The 16,400-nt window shown below is 42.1% G+C and overlaps 1 protein-coding gene across 9 annotated transcripts in view; it reads right to left on the minus strand.

Annotated features, from left to right (window-relative positions):
* LOC121176973 (calcium/calmodulin-dependent protein kinase type II delta chain) overlaps window positions 1-16,400 on the minus strand; it is a 65,487-nt gene that overhangs the window by 24,126 nt on the left and 24,961 nt on the right. For 8 of the 9 annotated variants that reach the window (XM_041031138.1, XM_041031134.1, XM_041031137.1 and 5 more), the window contains 3 exons: window positions 7,516-7,575; window positions 3,782-3,836; window positions 726-791 (listed from right to left, as the gene is read on the minus strand). In XM_041031138.1, coding sequence (XP_040887072.1) covers window positions 726-791; window positions 3,782-3,836; window positions 7,516-7,575 — 181 coding nt within the window. Of the gene's footprint in view, window positions 1-725; window positions 792-3,781; window positions 3,837-7,515; window positions 7,576-11,867; window positions 11,873-16,400 lie in introns of those variants that run through there. The other variant, XM_041031140.1, reaches the window with a different exon arrangement.

Genomic DNA, 16,400 nt, shown 5'->3' on the forward strand with positions numbered 1-16,400 from the left:
GGACACATGCATGTTGTTTTCATCAATAAAGCTCTTACAGATGTCAACTTTGAAAATAATTTTTACTAATCGGTAAAATCCACTGCAAAATAGAATCCAGAACCGTATTAATATAAATCTCAATCTGCATAAATGAACTCTCTCATTAAATGAACATCAAAAGGGCTGGAGCTGCTCTATCCACTCAAAGACAAACTTGACCCAGATGGATGGAGAAAAGGAAAAAAAAAAGACTGAAAACCGAGTATTAAATGAAGACTTTAAAGGAAATGCTTTGAGAGGAAGCTGCTTTTTTTTTTTTTTTTTTTTTTTTTTTTAAATCAGGTCCATTTTTAAGTGGATTTTTAATAAACAGGACAGAAGGTGAAACTGGGAAAGAAGATCCATAATCAGAGGACAATTTCAGGTAGAACAAGAAATATAGAAAGAGAGGATTTGGGGCATAAAATGCATATCAAAGGCAGCACAACAGAAGACATTTGGCATTGCTGTGTCCACTGCATAATGAATCGTCATTGTATTTATATATATATAAATATAAAAAACATTCATTTTCCTACTGATAGGTAGGTAGATTCAATGTCAGAATTTGTATTGGTATAATTTTGTTAATTGTTCTGTCGTGTGTATCTGCTCCAATATGCCTTTATGGTGCCAAAAATGGGTTTCACATCACATTTACAAAGCAATTCAGAAATACCGACACCACAGAGCACGATACTGACCTGGCATCAGCTTCGCTGTAGTACTCCCTAGCAACAATGTCCTCAAAGAGCTCACCACCGGTAACTCTGGAGGAGGAACAAACAGAGCGAGAGACAAAAACTGAATGGGAAAGTTGCAGAGGAAAAAAAAAAAAAAAAAAAACCCCAAAAAACAAAACAACAACTCTGTATTGACCTGGAAAAAAAAACTGAAAGGCTTGACAATTTTGTATGATAATAAATTTCACCCAAAAGAGATTTGTGATTCAGAGCAGCTGGGTCAAAAGAACAATGTTATGAAATGAAATCTGTTGATAGAGATGGAAGTACTATCTGCAACACAGTGGCACAGTGGCAGTAAATCACTCTATAGTGTGATGTGATTCAGCTGCAAACTGATGACTGATCAGTCAGGGCGAGTATTTCTCAGCAGCTTTCTGAAGTCTGGGGAAAATAACCCCCGATGTGTGTCATCACCACCCTGATGATGACGTCGTTATCAGGGTTATTTTGGCTCCGGCTCTGAGACCACAGGTTTGCAGAAAGCATGTGCTGCAAATTTTTCGGGGTGTGAAGTTTGAAAGACTTGGGTGTTTACCCGGCGGGGAAGGGTCGACGTGCTGTGTCTAAGGAAAGCCTGACAAGAGGATGTAGTTTGTGGTGCAGCTGAACTGTGCTGCTTCGTACAGAGAGGTGCTTCTGTTATTTAAATTAGCCTCACTGATATAAATGTGGTGGATAAAAAACACTTAGAAACATAATACAACTCAACAAACATGTTTTTTTACCACAGTTTCAACACAACCTGAAAGGCATAACCCTCACAAAGGAGGATTTATTAAATATTATCATATTTTGTATTAGTTTTAGTGTATAGTCTGCCCTTCTGTTACAATATTTGCGGCAGGAAGCAGGTTTGTAGTGTTGTGTTTTGTTTTCTGTGCTCCTTAGGTCTGTGGGATTTTAGGCAAATTGAAACTGGGTCAATACAACCAAACAGACACACACAAACAAACTTTTCACACATGGTTTCACACAATGTGCTGTTAAATATGTACGCAAGCAATTTAATATTGCACCTCCATAAAGCTGGACGAAACTCAGGAGGGACAAAACAGAAAGATGAAGGAGAGAAACGATGTTCAAAATCAAAGCAGCAGAGGCTGAGATATCCTGGCAAGTGCCCACGTCTTTCTCCTGAAACCCTGTAGTCTCCAAGCTCAGAAGGCCACACAAATTTCTGAGCAGCGCAGCCCATAATGAGTAAACTGACCTTCATCCGTGTCAGATGATTTTAAAAGTGGGTCAGTGGACCAGTTTCCCCAAAACACGGAGAATGACGAGAAGGATATTTTAAGGCAAAACCTTTTCCATGGCCTGTGGAAAACATTATAAAGCTGAGACTTCTGGGGTTTTCATATTAAAGTTTCATGCAACTTTTAATGACTTTGGTGTTGAGACAAATTCAGCTGTTAAAAAAAAAAAAAAAAAAAAAAAAAAAAAGGCCTGGAGAGCTCCAGTGTTATTGTTGGCATGAATTCAGCAGCTAGGAAGTGACCCAAACATGAAGTGTCTTATAATTTTCTCTGGCCCAGCTCTGCTTTTCACTTCACTCTATAAATATAAGGTTAAAATCAGGGTCCCTTGTCAAATTAAAACGCAACATTTAAAATAAATGTTAAAGCAATTTTCCTTTCTAGCTGCCAGATTAGTCTGCAAACAACAGCTGACAATACACAGGAGGGGGAGGAGGAACGAAGAAGATGGGGGGGGGGGTTATGGAGTTAGGTGAAGTGAAGGGGGGAGATGGAGAGATTTGAAGGAGGGAAAGAAGATTAAATGAAGTGAAAGCCCAGGATATAAGGTTTACAATGAGGAAAGGATATTGACTGCTTTATTAACAAATTGGGAAAGAGAGGTAACAGATGTAACAGAGGACGATGACTGACTATGGTAAAGGACTTTGGTGGATTGAACAAAGAGCAAGCTGACTTATGGGACTTGCAGGTGTACACTGCAAGAGATAAGCACCTGATGGCACAAAAAAAAGAAGAAAATATCTGTGGTCACAGCAACATGCCAATAGTATGCTTCATACTTAAGTTAAAGCCACTGTAACGCTTCACGCTGCAGGAAATGAGGCAGACAGACCTCATTTTACGCTTCATAAGGGAGGAAAAACAAAGCATCAAGCTCATGTTGACTAACAGGCTTGAAATTTGTCACACTGGGTCTTATACTGCTGAAATACTGGAGTAGACAATGTAAATTTCACCTTCATTTCAAACAGCAAATGTCAGGTTTCAGAGTTCCATAGGATTTAAGTGCACTGTAGTAGGCCTGGAAACCAAATGAACAAGAACTCCAGGGAAGTGACCGTGCCCGGCCAAGAAATAGCCCGGCACACAACTCTCGTAAAGAAGACATAATATTTTAAACTAATGGCTACAGAATGATTGAGATAACAGGAGTAAAAGACGAGATATTCATGACGTATTTGTCGGTTACACAATTAAGCCCATTTTACGCTTAAATTATTCAACTTTTCAGCAATATTTGGCGATAACATCTTCAAATGACACTTTATTAGTGGTTTCTAATGTAACAGGCTACTCACAGAAACACGGGCAGCAGATGGCTGATGAACAGATACGAGTGAATAAAAGTCATCTACCTGCCATCTGTGTAAGCAGGAACAATATTTCTCATTTAGAGACGTACGCGGTCTGTATATGATCGTACAGGATGCAACACGGCTCAAGTGTGTTTTGTGCATGTGTGCAGTCATATATCATGAGCTTCAGTATCTATGTGATGTTTCTCAGCGGTGTGTAAACACGGTGAACGTGTGCGATGACTGAGAACACGGCGTGGCTGCGACAGATGGAGCAAAGAGGAGGCGAACACGCCACGTCTAATTTCCCATGATGCCTCAGTGACAGGACATCTGACTGGCAGCTGGCAGGTTTTCGACAGTATCTCTCCTGAGCGCGAGTTTGGCACATTCTAAACCATGCACAGTGTCCTGTGCATGAGTGTCTCAAAGGTGATGTGCAAAATGAAAACGCTGCACTTACAAGTCAAAGACCAGGTAGTGGAATCCTTCCTCTGATATGCTGTCGTGGAGCCGCACTGTGAGAAAGGGAAGAGAAGAGAAGAAAAGAGAAGTGAAAGTTATTTCATTATGTAAAATACTCCTCCACTGCACCAGGCATCCTGCCATACTGGCAGCAGTAGGTAAGTGTGTGAATTAGGAACACTTCACTGAACGACAGGTGAGCACTGAACACCAGAGTGCTGCTGTCTTCTCTCAGCGTGAAGTGTGGTTAAGAGTTTTGGACAACACAAAGCATTTTCTCACATATTTGGGTCCACTTTGCTCTGTACAAGCTTCTCAGAGTCTTGTAAGTCACAGTAAAGTTGCCAGGTTTGGTGCCTTTGAGCCAGATCTTAACTGGCACTGAACTGGAGTATTTATTCCACCAGTGCCTTCTGGCACAGAGGAGCCTGTTGTCATATTTTCACAGACAGAAACTTTCAAATGCACCATTCATCTTACTGTCACTGGCTAAATGAAGCTAAACCACGTGTTAAAATGCACACTGTCACTGCTTCAAATAACAAGTACATACAGACACAGAGTCTGGATCAATAAAAGCACTACTGTCTCGTTCCATTTGTACGGACCCCTACAGTATACACAGTTTTACTGATTTGCCAATATGCATGTCCGATACCAGTCTTTAAAAACGGATATACATCACGCTGTTTCAACGACTGCACATTTATTCAGAACACATCTGTAAAAAATTCAGTCTTGATTGGCTTTACTGATGTCGCACCACTGTCAGTATTTTTAGACGGAAGTTGCCAAGGAACAGCGTTTACACTCCCACATTACCCAGATGAACGCAAATGAATTACAAGTGTCCTTCTGCAGAACTTTGGTCAGGTATTTGTCATAATAAAATATTATTTTCTGCAATCCATCTATATGTGTCCTCAGAGCCAATTCATGAAAATAAATGATTAATATTATGCATGTGGAGATCCATGAGTGGACAGTAAAGTATGCTGTTGAAATAACAATGAAGCTTTGAGTATCTAAAGCCAAAAGCGCACATCTAGTTAATGGAGCTCTGCCGTTTCTTACAACCAGGTGTATCCAGAGCCTCTCACATGTTAGCAAGAAACAGCAAAGCCAATCCTATTAGCAATGCTGGGTTAGGAAGGCAGGACTCGTCATAGAGAGGGAGATCTGTTAACCGTTTGGGTACCAAAGGCATTGACTAGACACTGACAGACAATGTTTTCATCAAAAGTAATTCAGTAATTGCTGCATATTGGGAGGGTTAAGTCCCTACCAAACTCTATACCCTTGGTTGTCTCCGCATGAGAAACACATTGCTACATATCATTTGTAAACTCACTTAACATGCTGCTGCATTTGGATCTGTTGGCAGACTGAACGTGGCTCCTGAGGCTCTATTTTTAGTGCTCAGGTTCTTCTGAACGAGAACGGGTGTCAGAGAAAGCGAGGCTGTCTCTTTCACTTTGCGGAACAAGAAGAGGATGAAGGCAGCTCAGAGGGAAGATCTCTGCCAGCAGCGAGGTTTCACTGGGCCAATTAGCCGCACTGCCTAATGGACATGAAACGACATGCTGCGAGGTGACGAAGACGGCCAAACTAAGACTAGTGTGATGTCTCTGGCAAGGACTGGAGAACCTACTGTAGCAGCAGCAGCTCAGGGGTTTCACATATGGATTTGAGCCAAGGCAACATTTTTATGGAAATATATACCCAATTTATTAGTGACTTAGTAACTTATAAATGTTTGAAAGCTGAACCTAAATGGATTTGATAAGGGATTCGAAAGGCTTCAGATTTAACAGGTAGCGCAACAGAAAGCTCGGCTACAATTGATTTTGGCTCTATGATTCAATAACACACTAGATTTGTGTGTGGCCTCTTATGAGGTCAGCTGGGAATACCTCATCTGCTAGTTTCAATATTTTCCCTGAGTAAAACGGGCTCTGCTCGGGCAATACAATCAACAGTGAGAGACTGATTGCACTGTGAATGTGTGAGACTGTATGAATGTGAAATAGGGCGCTTCGGGAAAAAAGCTCATTCCAATTTCAGTGCTCAAGAGAGGTTAAAGACAGACATGCCAGAGCAGGAGATGATAGATGGGAAAGATTAAGAAAGGGGAAGAGCTCCCTGTGGGGATTCTCCGACGGCTTCGTTAGCTCGTCTCCTGATTGACATCTGAGAGATCTATCGCTGCGGCGACCTTAAAGGAACAAGGGCTTTCCCCGAGCTGGAAGCCGTGTGAATGGAATCGTAATGAGAACGGCACCACCTGCTACCAGCCGATCGCTACGCGCTCAAAAGCAGAGGGAGCGTGCACACGTGTGTGAGCAGGTGAGTAATGACAATCTCTAGTGTTCACACTATGTGATTAACAAAACTGTAAGAAGCTCTGAGGGTTCACACATTTTTATTTATGTAAAAGTCTCTTCTGTTACTGTTCTATTACTCATCAAAAAACACTCATCACAGTAATCGACCATGTGCTAAACCCCTCCCTTGAGCACTGACGGTCCAATCTCTGCTTAGCAGCCATAACTGGGCGTGGCATAACATAGACTCTCAGCGGATCTCTCCACATCTACTTACCGTGTCAAGCAACTGAAGCCCATGTGAAACAGTTAATATCTATTTAAAGAGCTCTTTTATGTAGGCTGTTAACTAACCACCTATTAACTCTGTCAAAAATGAAATTACTATGTTGCACTGACATTAAGCCTTGGTTTAGGTTCTAGTATTAGACAGTGGAACCCAAACCTCTGTGAAATAACCCTTCGCTTAACTTAACCCTACACGGTGATGTGTCGGTTAGTCGATCTCTGACAACAGGACAATGGACCGGCGAACCAAATAGCCACCTATCATCCATTCGTTTGCCCGTGCCACCCACTCATCTCTCATTTTCACTAAAGGAAAAGAAAAGGGACCAAACAACAAATAAATGCCAGTTTTCAGTGTGCCGAGGAGTCGTTACTGAGGTGCTAATTACAGTTGTTTGGCCTCTGTGGCTCCCAAAGCAAGAGGGGGAGGAGAGTGTGTGTTGTGTGTGTGTGTGCTGGGGGAAGGGGAAGGAAGCCATGCATGTAGATGTGCTCTATTTGTAGATATAGTTAGCGCACAAGCCAGAGTATAGGATAATTCAAACATACTAACCACAACAACATGGCTTCAGGCAGAACTTCTTGTTTTCATTTGCAGTTACAGCAACATAAAACCTTCCACCATTGGTTTCTATGTTTAGGCTATATTTGAATACGGCACAGAAAATATTTACTGATTGCATGTTATTAAAGGAGAAAGTGGAGGCCACATAGCAGAAACCCTATGAAAGCTAGAATTATATGATGTCAATAATTTGCCAGGTGAAGGGCAGTGTTTTTCCGGTGCGCTCTCCCTCTATCCCTCTCTCCTTTTGAACGAGGGTAAACAAAAATCACACGACTGCTTCCTGTTTACTACTCTTCACATGGCGGGCTGCTCATCAATGATGGATGACACCGACCTCATTGTGGATGTAGAAAATCACAAAGAGCTCTATGACCCACAATCTTTTTCACCCTTGCGTTGGCCCCCCTCCCTCTTAAATCATGTTTGTCAGCCAAGGAAAAATAACTTTGATCATGTATGACAAAGACATAGATGTTATGTCGACCCACTTGGCACTGTTGTTGTTTGTTTGAAGCCGAGAGATACAGCAAAGAGAACGGAAGGACTGGTTACCTATGTTAGGATGCTTGAGCAGGCGGCAGATCCTGGCCTCTCGCTCCAGCTTCTGGTGATCTGTGGAGGCAAAAAGACGACACATCTGTCACATCTGTCTGCTGAGCCCTCCTGCAGTTCCTCAGACCTTTTCGACAGAGTTTCCACATATTAAAACACCGCCCACCTCTCCCTCCTGCAGGGAACAAATGAGCAGTAAAACCAACAGTCATAAGTCATTACTGCGCACTGAAGCCAAGAGATGAATTTCGAGGAAAACTCTGGCACGTCTCCAGTATTTCTGCTAATACAGTGCGTGTTAGCTGTCCAGACCTGTTAGGCTGGGTTGCAATATAAAGCCAATCACTTCAACAGAGGCAAACACATCTGTGTTTCAACATCTGGGAGAATCAGATACAAAAGGACAGAGACAGAAAGAGCGGGAGAGACAGAGTATATGAAAATGAAAATCGCTTGAATGGAGTTGGCAAAAAATAAACAGGTAAAAAAAACCAGATGTCTCTGCTTTTAGCACCACAGTTACTTGCTGCAGCTCACAGCAGGTCTTTCGTTGCATGGTTGCAGAAGCAACCAGTGCACAATTTTTTTTTTTTTTTTCTGGAGCTTTCAACTGTAACACATGGTTTTCATCAAGTCAAGTTGGGACTGTCAGGTCAAAATACTAATTCTCGAGGTCACAAATGAATGTTCGTGCTTAAGATGCACTGATGAAATCATAGCAGTGCCTGAGCTTGCACGTCAACAGGTCCGTCTCCGTGGCAACTGAGAAAATTCCATCTGCTGTCATTCATATATTAGTGGTCCCTTTCCACTGATAAACCGAGACATCCAAGTCTGATTACGTGTTGTGCCTAAGCCGCTGTCTGTGTTTATCTTTGCGAAAGAATTCCCAGAGGGCAACGAACCGACACAACACTCATTAACCACTTAATATTAATATACAATAAGGTCTTCATGTTGTTTAATCCAGGTCCTGTATTTGATCACTGTGGACTGGCCTTGTTATGCCCACCTAGAAAGGATGTGAATTATATAAATGTTAACATCCACTTATGGGAATCTGCTCTTCAGAGAAGTACACTTACACACTGAGTGGTTTGCATCCCGGGTTCAAGCTTCTGCCAACACTGAATCACAGTTTTTCTCCTGCCACAGAGATGAGTCTGTGATTCATGGTGAGGGAATCCGCCCGTGGTTTTTAGCAAACAGGGATAGTTAATAATAGTTTTTCTGAGACTGAGACTTATACTGCGTAGTAGTTGTCGGGTCCTTTGATCGACGCAGACAGTTATGTAATTAAACTCTAAAACAAGGATGACAACCTTTCCTTATGTGTCCTTGAGACCAAATCTAATCAAATGTTTTACAGCACCACTTTGACTTTACTGTTGCTTTTCAAAGCATCAAGGTTACAGCGACATCTGTTAGTGAAAAGGCTGATGGAAATAAGTAATTACTACATTTAAAAAAAAAAAAGAATAATTACTTAGAAATAAATGGAGCAGGCAGGTCGATCAAAATCAAAAATCACCTCTATGCTGTATCAATAATAACAGGAAAGAAGAGGATACAATAGAGAACTAAACTGTGAGCAGCTCAGATATTTAAGAGGTGTCACTGGGGTCATCTCCAATTCAGCTGATTTGCTATTCAGATGAAGAGGCTCTGAGGATGTTGAATTAATGGAGACTAAACTACGCAAAAGACTGAATATTTAATAAACAGCTCTTGTTAAAGTATGTATTATTCACCACTGTGGATCATAAGTGGGCTCGACACAGTCATATTAAAGGGGACTTTCTATGTAGATGGAGCTAAGTTGTCAGGTGGAGCTCGTGTACACACAGCATGCGCAACAGTAGGAAACGAATCATACTGCCTGGAAATAATGTCATGATGCTGAAGGGTATTTGAGCAATAATGATACTTGTGAAGAAGAAAGCCGAAAATATATAGTAAGCATTACAGTGGTTAGATGTAGGTGTGATCGTTCATAACCAAACCACCTCCACATTAGGAAAGGCCCTCCCTGTTATAGATCTAACCCAGTCACAACATTTCACGTACAGTTTTATTGTTATTACAGCCATCCTACTGTCGATGTAGGTCTGCAGTGATGCAGTGTGCCTACAAGGGGGGGCTGTGTGAGTGACAGATGCAGGGAGGACTGAAGAAGAAAGAGGAGGAACGAGGGAGAAAGACAGTGTGAGTTGGAGGGGAGGAGGGGTGAGACAGAGGCTAAACATCACTTCACTTGACGCTGTATCTGTTAAAACGGGCGTGGTTCCTGTTGCTTAAAGTCTCTAAACTAACCCTAACCCAACATTATAACTGTCAGTGAACTGTAAATGGAGCACACGTCCATATGACGTCCATCCTCAGCACCAAACAGGAAATGGTCAACTCATAAACTGGACTAACAGAACACATCAAAACGCTGCTTTGTAAATGTCAGCATGGCTCTCCAATAAGTAGTGAGCGCAGCCTCAACCAGCGCCAATGCGACGTGTTTCTACCCGTTTAAGATCCGGTTCCAACAACATATGATGATACCATCTCCCGTCACACCTGGCTTTACAAGTCTGTGATCCTAATCGGACCGATGCGCTTTTTACAGGGGGCTGTAATCCTCATGGTCACCAGGTGAACGTGGCCTTCTCTGCCTCTCTCCTCATCACCCCTTCCATGTGCTGCACGGCACGCTGCATGCTAATCTGTGACATGACAGGATTTACAGCATGAGTGGTGCTCGCTCACCATCTCCAACCACAGGCAACTGGTCTTTTCTTGCCATTCTCTCTGTCATTTCCTTCCGCCGCTGCTCTGTCCTCATTATCAGTCCGAGATCAGATATATGCTTTAATATTTTAAGTGACAGTGTGCAGTTCCTCTTACATGAATTCTTACATAAGACAAGTAATATGGGTTGAAAGTTAACTTAAGGCTTGACACTATTTTAGTGCAGCCATAGCACAGAGTATTAAAAACTGCCAAGTACTGAAAGCTGACACTGAATAACAGATTCATTATCATGTTTATTTGTCGCTCAGAAAGTTCCTGATTGAAATGAACATTTTGCCAGTTTGAGACCAGTGTTTTTCCTTACTTGACGTGTATAGCTAAAAAACATTTGTATATTGGTTAAATATAGTATTAGAAGTATTAGTATTAAGTAAAGTATTTCAATAAACGTATGCAGTACTCAGTCCTAGATTTGCAATGAGAGAAAATGGATATTTATCTACAATACAGAGGCATTGTATTCAAGGAGCGAACAAACAAACAAACAAAGCTGCTGTTTCTATTCATGAACCTGTCTGGGCACCATCTTCTTCATGTCAAAAGAGTCAAAGCAATCACCCACAAATGCAAGTAGATACTGGGCCCTTATATACATCTCGTGATAGTGCTGAGTGTGCTTCTTTGCTCATATGAAAGTATTCACTTTCTGTTAGGATTGCAGCACGATGAGTCAAAAAGAAAGCAGACTTAAAAAAATAAGTCTGAGAAACAGAACTTGGAATTGTTTCACTTTTCTTGGTACTTATTTGACTCAGACTTGTGTTGTTCTCTATTTTCACTTAATGTTCTTCCTCTAGCACGACCAAATGACTAACGCTCTTACAGCTATGTATTATATGTAATGGCCTTCAGTGGTCAGAAGTTTTTAGACATTTGCACACATTTGCACTGTTGATTGCTTATATTTAGTCTCAGTTTCCAAAACACCAGGCAAAAGCTAAGCTCCTAAGGCCACTCCTCTTCACCACAGCACAAAAAGCGTTTTGACCCCTAGATGTTTCTCCATCACGAATCCAAGTTCCTTGGCGTGATTCACTCTGGAGCTGGCCCCATTTCGAAAACCCAGATGAGCTCCCGAACACCGTCATCAGGCCGCGGGAAACGAGGACAGCAGCTATTTTCAATGCAGCCGACTGATCAAATGAGCCGCCGCCACAGTCCTGTAAAGCAGCACATCTGGCTCCTCATCCAGAGCCTGCAGGTTCAGCCACTTTAAAAAAACAAAACAACAAAAAAAAAAATCCCTCAAAGTGCCCACACACTCATTACTGTCACATATACATCTCAGAGCAAACAAATTATCAGGCCATCTGAACATTGTTTCATTTAAACCAAGGGGCAAAAAAAAAAAAAAAAAAAACATTCTTTGAAGCTTCTAAACCTTTGACCGCTCAGTAAGTGTAAGAAAAAGATCTGTCATTCCACACTATTTTCACCTGCTGTTATTAAAGTAATAGGTGAGTAATGGAGTTTGGTGCCAAGAGACCGAGAGAGTGAATGTGATACAGAAACGAAAGAAAAACAGAAGGATTAAAAAAAAAAAAAAACACCCCTGGCACACCACACTGCCTACGTACACATCCTAATGTTTTTTTTCTTTCAGTGTCTTGTGGAGTGCCCCGGGAAGCCATGCTTGCTCCTCTCCTATATTTTGTTTTTTTTATTCTATTTATATGTTACCCTTGGGTTACATCATTGTCAGCCAGCACAATATTTCCAACCACTCAAGTGGCTGTAACTGACACTTAAAATCATAACACACTGACAGACTGAAGCAGCGGGGCAGCATCGCTGGTTAAAGGGTCCATTGTGATTGACTATACTCCTCGGCTCCATTTTTGGTCCTATACAGTTCTCTATTAATAAGTTAACTCTGAGGTCACATCACCAGATGGCAAAACGGTAACAGCTGAAATGAGTAGTGGATCAATCAATTAGTGGACTGACATTAAAAAAAAAAAAAAAAAATTATCTGCTACTTTGATAAATGATTAACTGTTGGTGACTGTTAATCTTAAATGCCAAAACTAGTTACCGGATCTGCTGATCCTCGTTTCCTCTAAGACTGGCACAGAGTCCAAACACACATGCTTAGAGAAACCCGAGCACACCGGCTCATGAATAAGGTAATAACTTGAGGGATGTAAACAAGCTTTCCACAGACGATGTGCCGATCCTCATTGTGCAGCCCCGCAGAGGTGTAGCCGGTCTGCCTCACAGGTCCATTCTGATGCTTGAGCTGACAATCATCATCAGCAATCATAATCATCATGTTTTTATTCACCACTGGAGCTGCAGATGCACTGGAGACTCTTGGGTGTAGGTGTAATTGGAGGAATTGTAATAAGAGGGCCCTGTCAAAATGCAATTAGCTGCAGCTAGGATTCTCCATGTGTGTCTTTGTGTGTGTGGTCTGTGCATAAGCTGATAGAGAGCGGGACGGACGGAGTCAAGCTGAGGTCAAAACGGAGAGAACATGCTTACCAGATGCCTCAACTGTACGTACATAACATGGAGAGTGGCTGACACAAGGGTGTGTGTCCTGCTTTTAGCTGGAAACACATTAAATCCCTGCTATGTTTATCCTCACTGAAAGCTTTGAGGCAGCCATGATGTTGATGTCACTCCTTCTTTCTTTTCATTTATCCTCTTTTTCCTCTTATTAGGTTTGTGTCTCACTCATGCCAGATGCTCTTGTGCCATATTCTGAATGATGTAACTGCTGTAACTGTTAATGAAACCCTGGCAAATACTACCTTTCTTACCCTGACATAGAAGCTCGGCATCTGGAACATCTGGAATCTGACAACGGCACAAAACGCCCCAGAGTGATTCAAGCGAAAAAGCTTGTTGGATCACCTCTTTCAAAATGGCCGAATTCAGAGGCAATCACGCTCCCACTTCACCCGAGAACCGGCCAAGTGTGTGGAGCCGTGGTAGGCGGGTTTTAAACCTCTCTTGCTTACTTCCTTCACTTCCTTTGGTGGAAATGGGGGCAACACTGATAACGCCTCCGAAGAGAGACAATCTTAAAGTGTGCGCTGTTATCATAGGCTACAAAAACACGCAAAAGACAATTCTTGGAGAAAGGCTGGAGAAGCGCTTGGATGCAAACAGGATGAGGCAATGACGACAGGCCCTTCGCACAGGCCGAAGCTAAGCTTTGCCTCTGCGCTCTGCTCAGTGCACCACTTTGAAATGAGCATATCTTATACCACTGATGATGTGCAGAGAGCCTTAAGAAAAGCAGCAGATTTTTCATACTAAATATCCACCTCTTAAGTCTGCAACAAACCAGAGTGTAATCAAGGAATATAAAGGAATATATAATGAAATGATTTGGCTGTAATGTCCTGTTGTTAGCTGTCTATCTACACTGATTACTGTCTAGGTCTTTATCCACACTGAAGCTCACTGTCAGTCTCAAGTGTGTCTGTCTGTCGTGCTTCGAATTCAGATCATGTGCCGCTCCACTGTCTCAGGCTCAGTTGTTGCCCAGTCTCTCTGGCCCACTTTAAGCCACAGAGGATATTCCAGCCAGAGCCTGGACTTTAGCCACCGCATCAGAGCTCAGAGACCACACAAAAAAAGTCCAATCCACACACTGACATCATCAGATCAGACAGCTGATGTTGCCATTATGGTAACATGGGATTAAAAAAAAAAGGGAAGGAAAATTAATGCAATAAAGAGTGACTCAAGATCTAAAAACCACGGATTCAAACGCAGTGGTAAGTGTTCTCTGAATGGCAACTGCCTGCTTCCTTGCGGCTGGTTGGTCCAGGCAGAGAAGAAGGAAAGCTGGGTCATTAGAACTGTATGTTTGTGTGGGAGAGAGCATCTATCCAAGCTTCATTAATCACATTAAGATTCCATGTCTGCCTGTTAAGACTAAAGTTATCTTGAAAAAAAAAAAAAAAAAAAAAAAAAGAACATCAGTGCATCAGTGGTGAAAAAAAAAAACAAAAACAGATGACGTGACGTTTAAGGGGCTAAAAATAACCCATGCCAGGAAACCACTGCACATGCCCACGCACAAACACACAGAGAGGTGGACTGATGCCGCCACGGGCAAGAGCAAAGAGCAGGTGTGACAAACATTCAAAGTGTGTGTGTGTGTGCTTGGATCGAGAGAGGGAAGTGAAGAGGGGAGAGGGTGGTGAGAATCAGGAAAGAGGGTGACAGAGCTGAGAGGCTGGACAGATTACAGATTAGAAATAAACTAAAAATAAACACACGCACGCACACACACACACTTACACACTTGCAAGTCGTGAGTGTATATAAAGTGTCATAAAATTTCTGTCCACTGAAACGCTATATGGCTTTTAATATGAAACAGTTACAGGAAGTGTTGACTTTTATCAAATAGTTGATAAAAAAAAAAAAAACACAGTTGCTATCTTAGTATGCAACGCTAACACGCTAACATCTCCTAATTAGCACGAACTGCACAGTACAGCTGAGGGAGATGGGATTGTTGTTCATTTTGCAGGTATTTGGTCATAAACCAAAGAATTGCACAAAAATTTGACCTGACATGATGGCGCTGGAGGAAAAGTTAGAATCACTGGTCCCAAAACCACAAATATTCATACAATATTCAAAGACAATCCGTTCCAAATATTTGCTGAAATAATTTAGTACGGACTGAGAAAGCGACCCTCTGACTTTGCCAGCCTGAGGTTCAAACTGGGACTGGATATAATGAAAATCTTAAGAAGTCTGTAAATTAAAGTCTGCAAGTTAGGAAGTTATGAAGTTAAGAGCCAGTCACAAAAGTAAAGAGAAGGAGCGTCTCCATTCTGGCTCTGCCAAGCAACAAGAGGCCTTGTCAGGGGGACATCAAGCCCTAGCCTGCACGAATGTGCTGTCAGCCCACTGTTAGTCTACAGTATGCTAACCTCTCTGTTCTCTGTCCAAGCAGCTTTCACTTTATAACACCCCAGACACACTTTCCGCCCCGGCCATTCAAGCTGCGGTGGTAGGCTGATATGACAAGTCAGTGTGTGTGTGTGTGTGTGTGTGTGTGGGTGTGTGTGGGTAGGTAGGTGGCACCACCGAGGAGACCGCTGTCAGCGTGCTGCCCGCTATCACCAGCAGCCAGACATTCAGACTCCGTCATGAGCAGCCACCCCGACATCCATCATAATCCCACATCTGACAGGCCAGCCTCCTGACACGCGTTACACACTCAGTCCCTCTTAACAGTCATCTCTCAGCGTTGATGAACTGGAGTCTAGGAGGATCTGCCTCTGATGAAAAGGCACTCGAGAGGTTAAGTAATGACTGAGAGGGAATGATTAAGAGCAGAGATTAACACTAGAAATTCCTGGCAGGCATAGGAGTAATATCTTTAAATTGATATTCAGAGGACTGGTGATAAGAGGACGGACTTGTACCAGGATTCCTAAAACACACGGGTTTAATATCGACTAAGGTGATGTACCAAAACCCCACCGGTTCCTGTAGGCCTTCATCTGCTTTCAGAAAGCTTTTTAATACTAATAGCCAGATAGCAGTGACACCATGTGTGCTGATGGCTTAGGCTGTTCATGTGATGAAGCTGATGTAGTGTAAACAGGAAGGGGACAGGCCCAGCTGTTAGATAGAGAGAGAGAGAGAGGAGGAGGGGGAGGCTGGATGGACCAGCTGGGTTTCCGTGCTGACTTTTTTTTTTTTTTTTTCAGGGGGCAGTGAACTGCACAGCGAGGGATGCTCTTTTTCTTTCTTTTTCTTTTTTTGTGTGTTTTAAAGTGGTGTCTTGGTCAACTGTGCATTCCTTTAACATGTCATTAACATGTGTGATTTGCTAAGAAATAATAAAACTATAAACTAAACATGAATCTATTTTGAATTCTCTTCCAGGCTGAAGTTATTTTTTTATTAAATGAAAAGACATTTTACTCTATGTAGAGTAAAATATGTTTCATGTAACTGTCAAACAGTTAGTGTGCTCGTCTTAATCTTTAATACTGCTGTCTCGCGCCAAAGATGAAATAACAGGATGTCTTTTTGAACAAACAGTCCACTACGCTGAGAGACAAATGTGCATATAATCACATTGACATCTTACAGTATGA

This window comes from Toxotes jaculatrix, chromosome 23 (assembly GCF_017976425.1).
Source record: "Toxotes jaculatrix isolate fToxJac2 chromosome 23, fToxJac2.pri, whole genome shotgun sequence".
Taxonomy (NCBI): Eukaryota; Metazoa; Chordata; class Actinopteri; family Toxotidae; genus Toxotes; species Toxotes jaculatrix.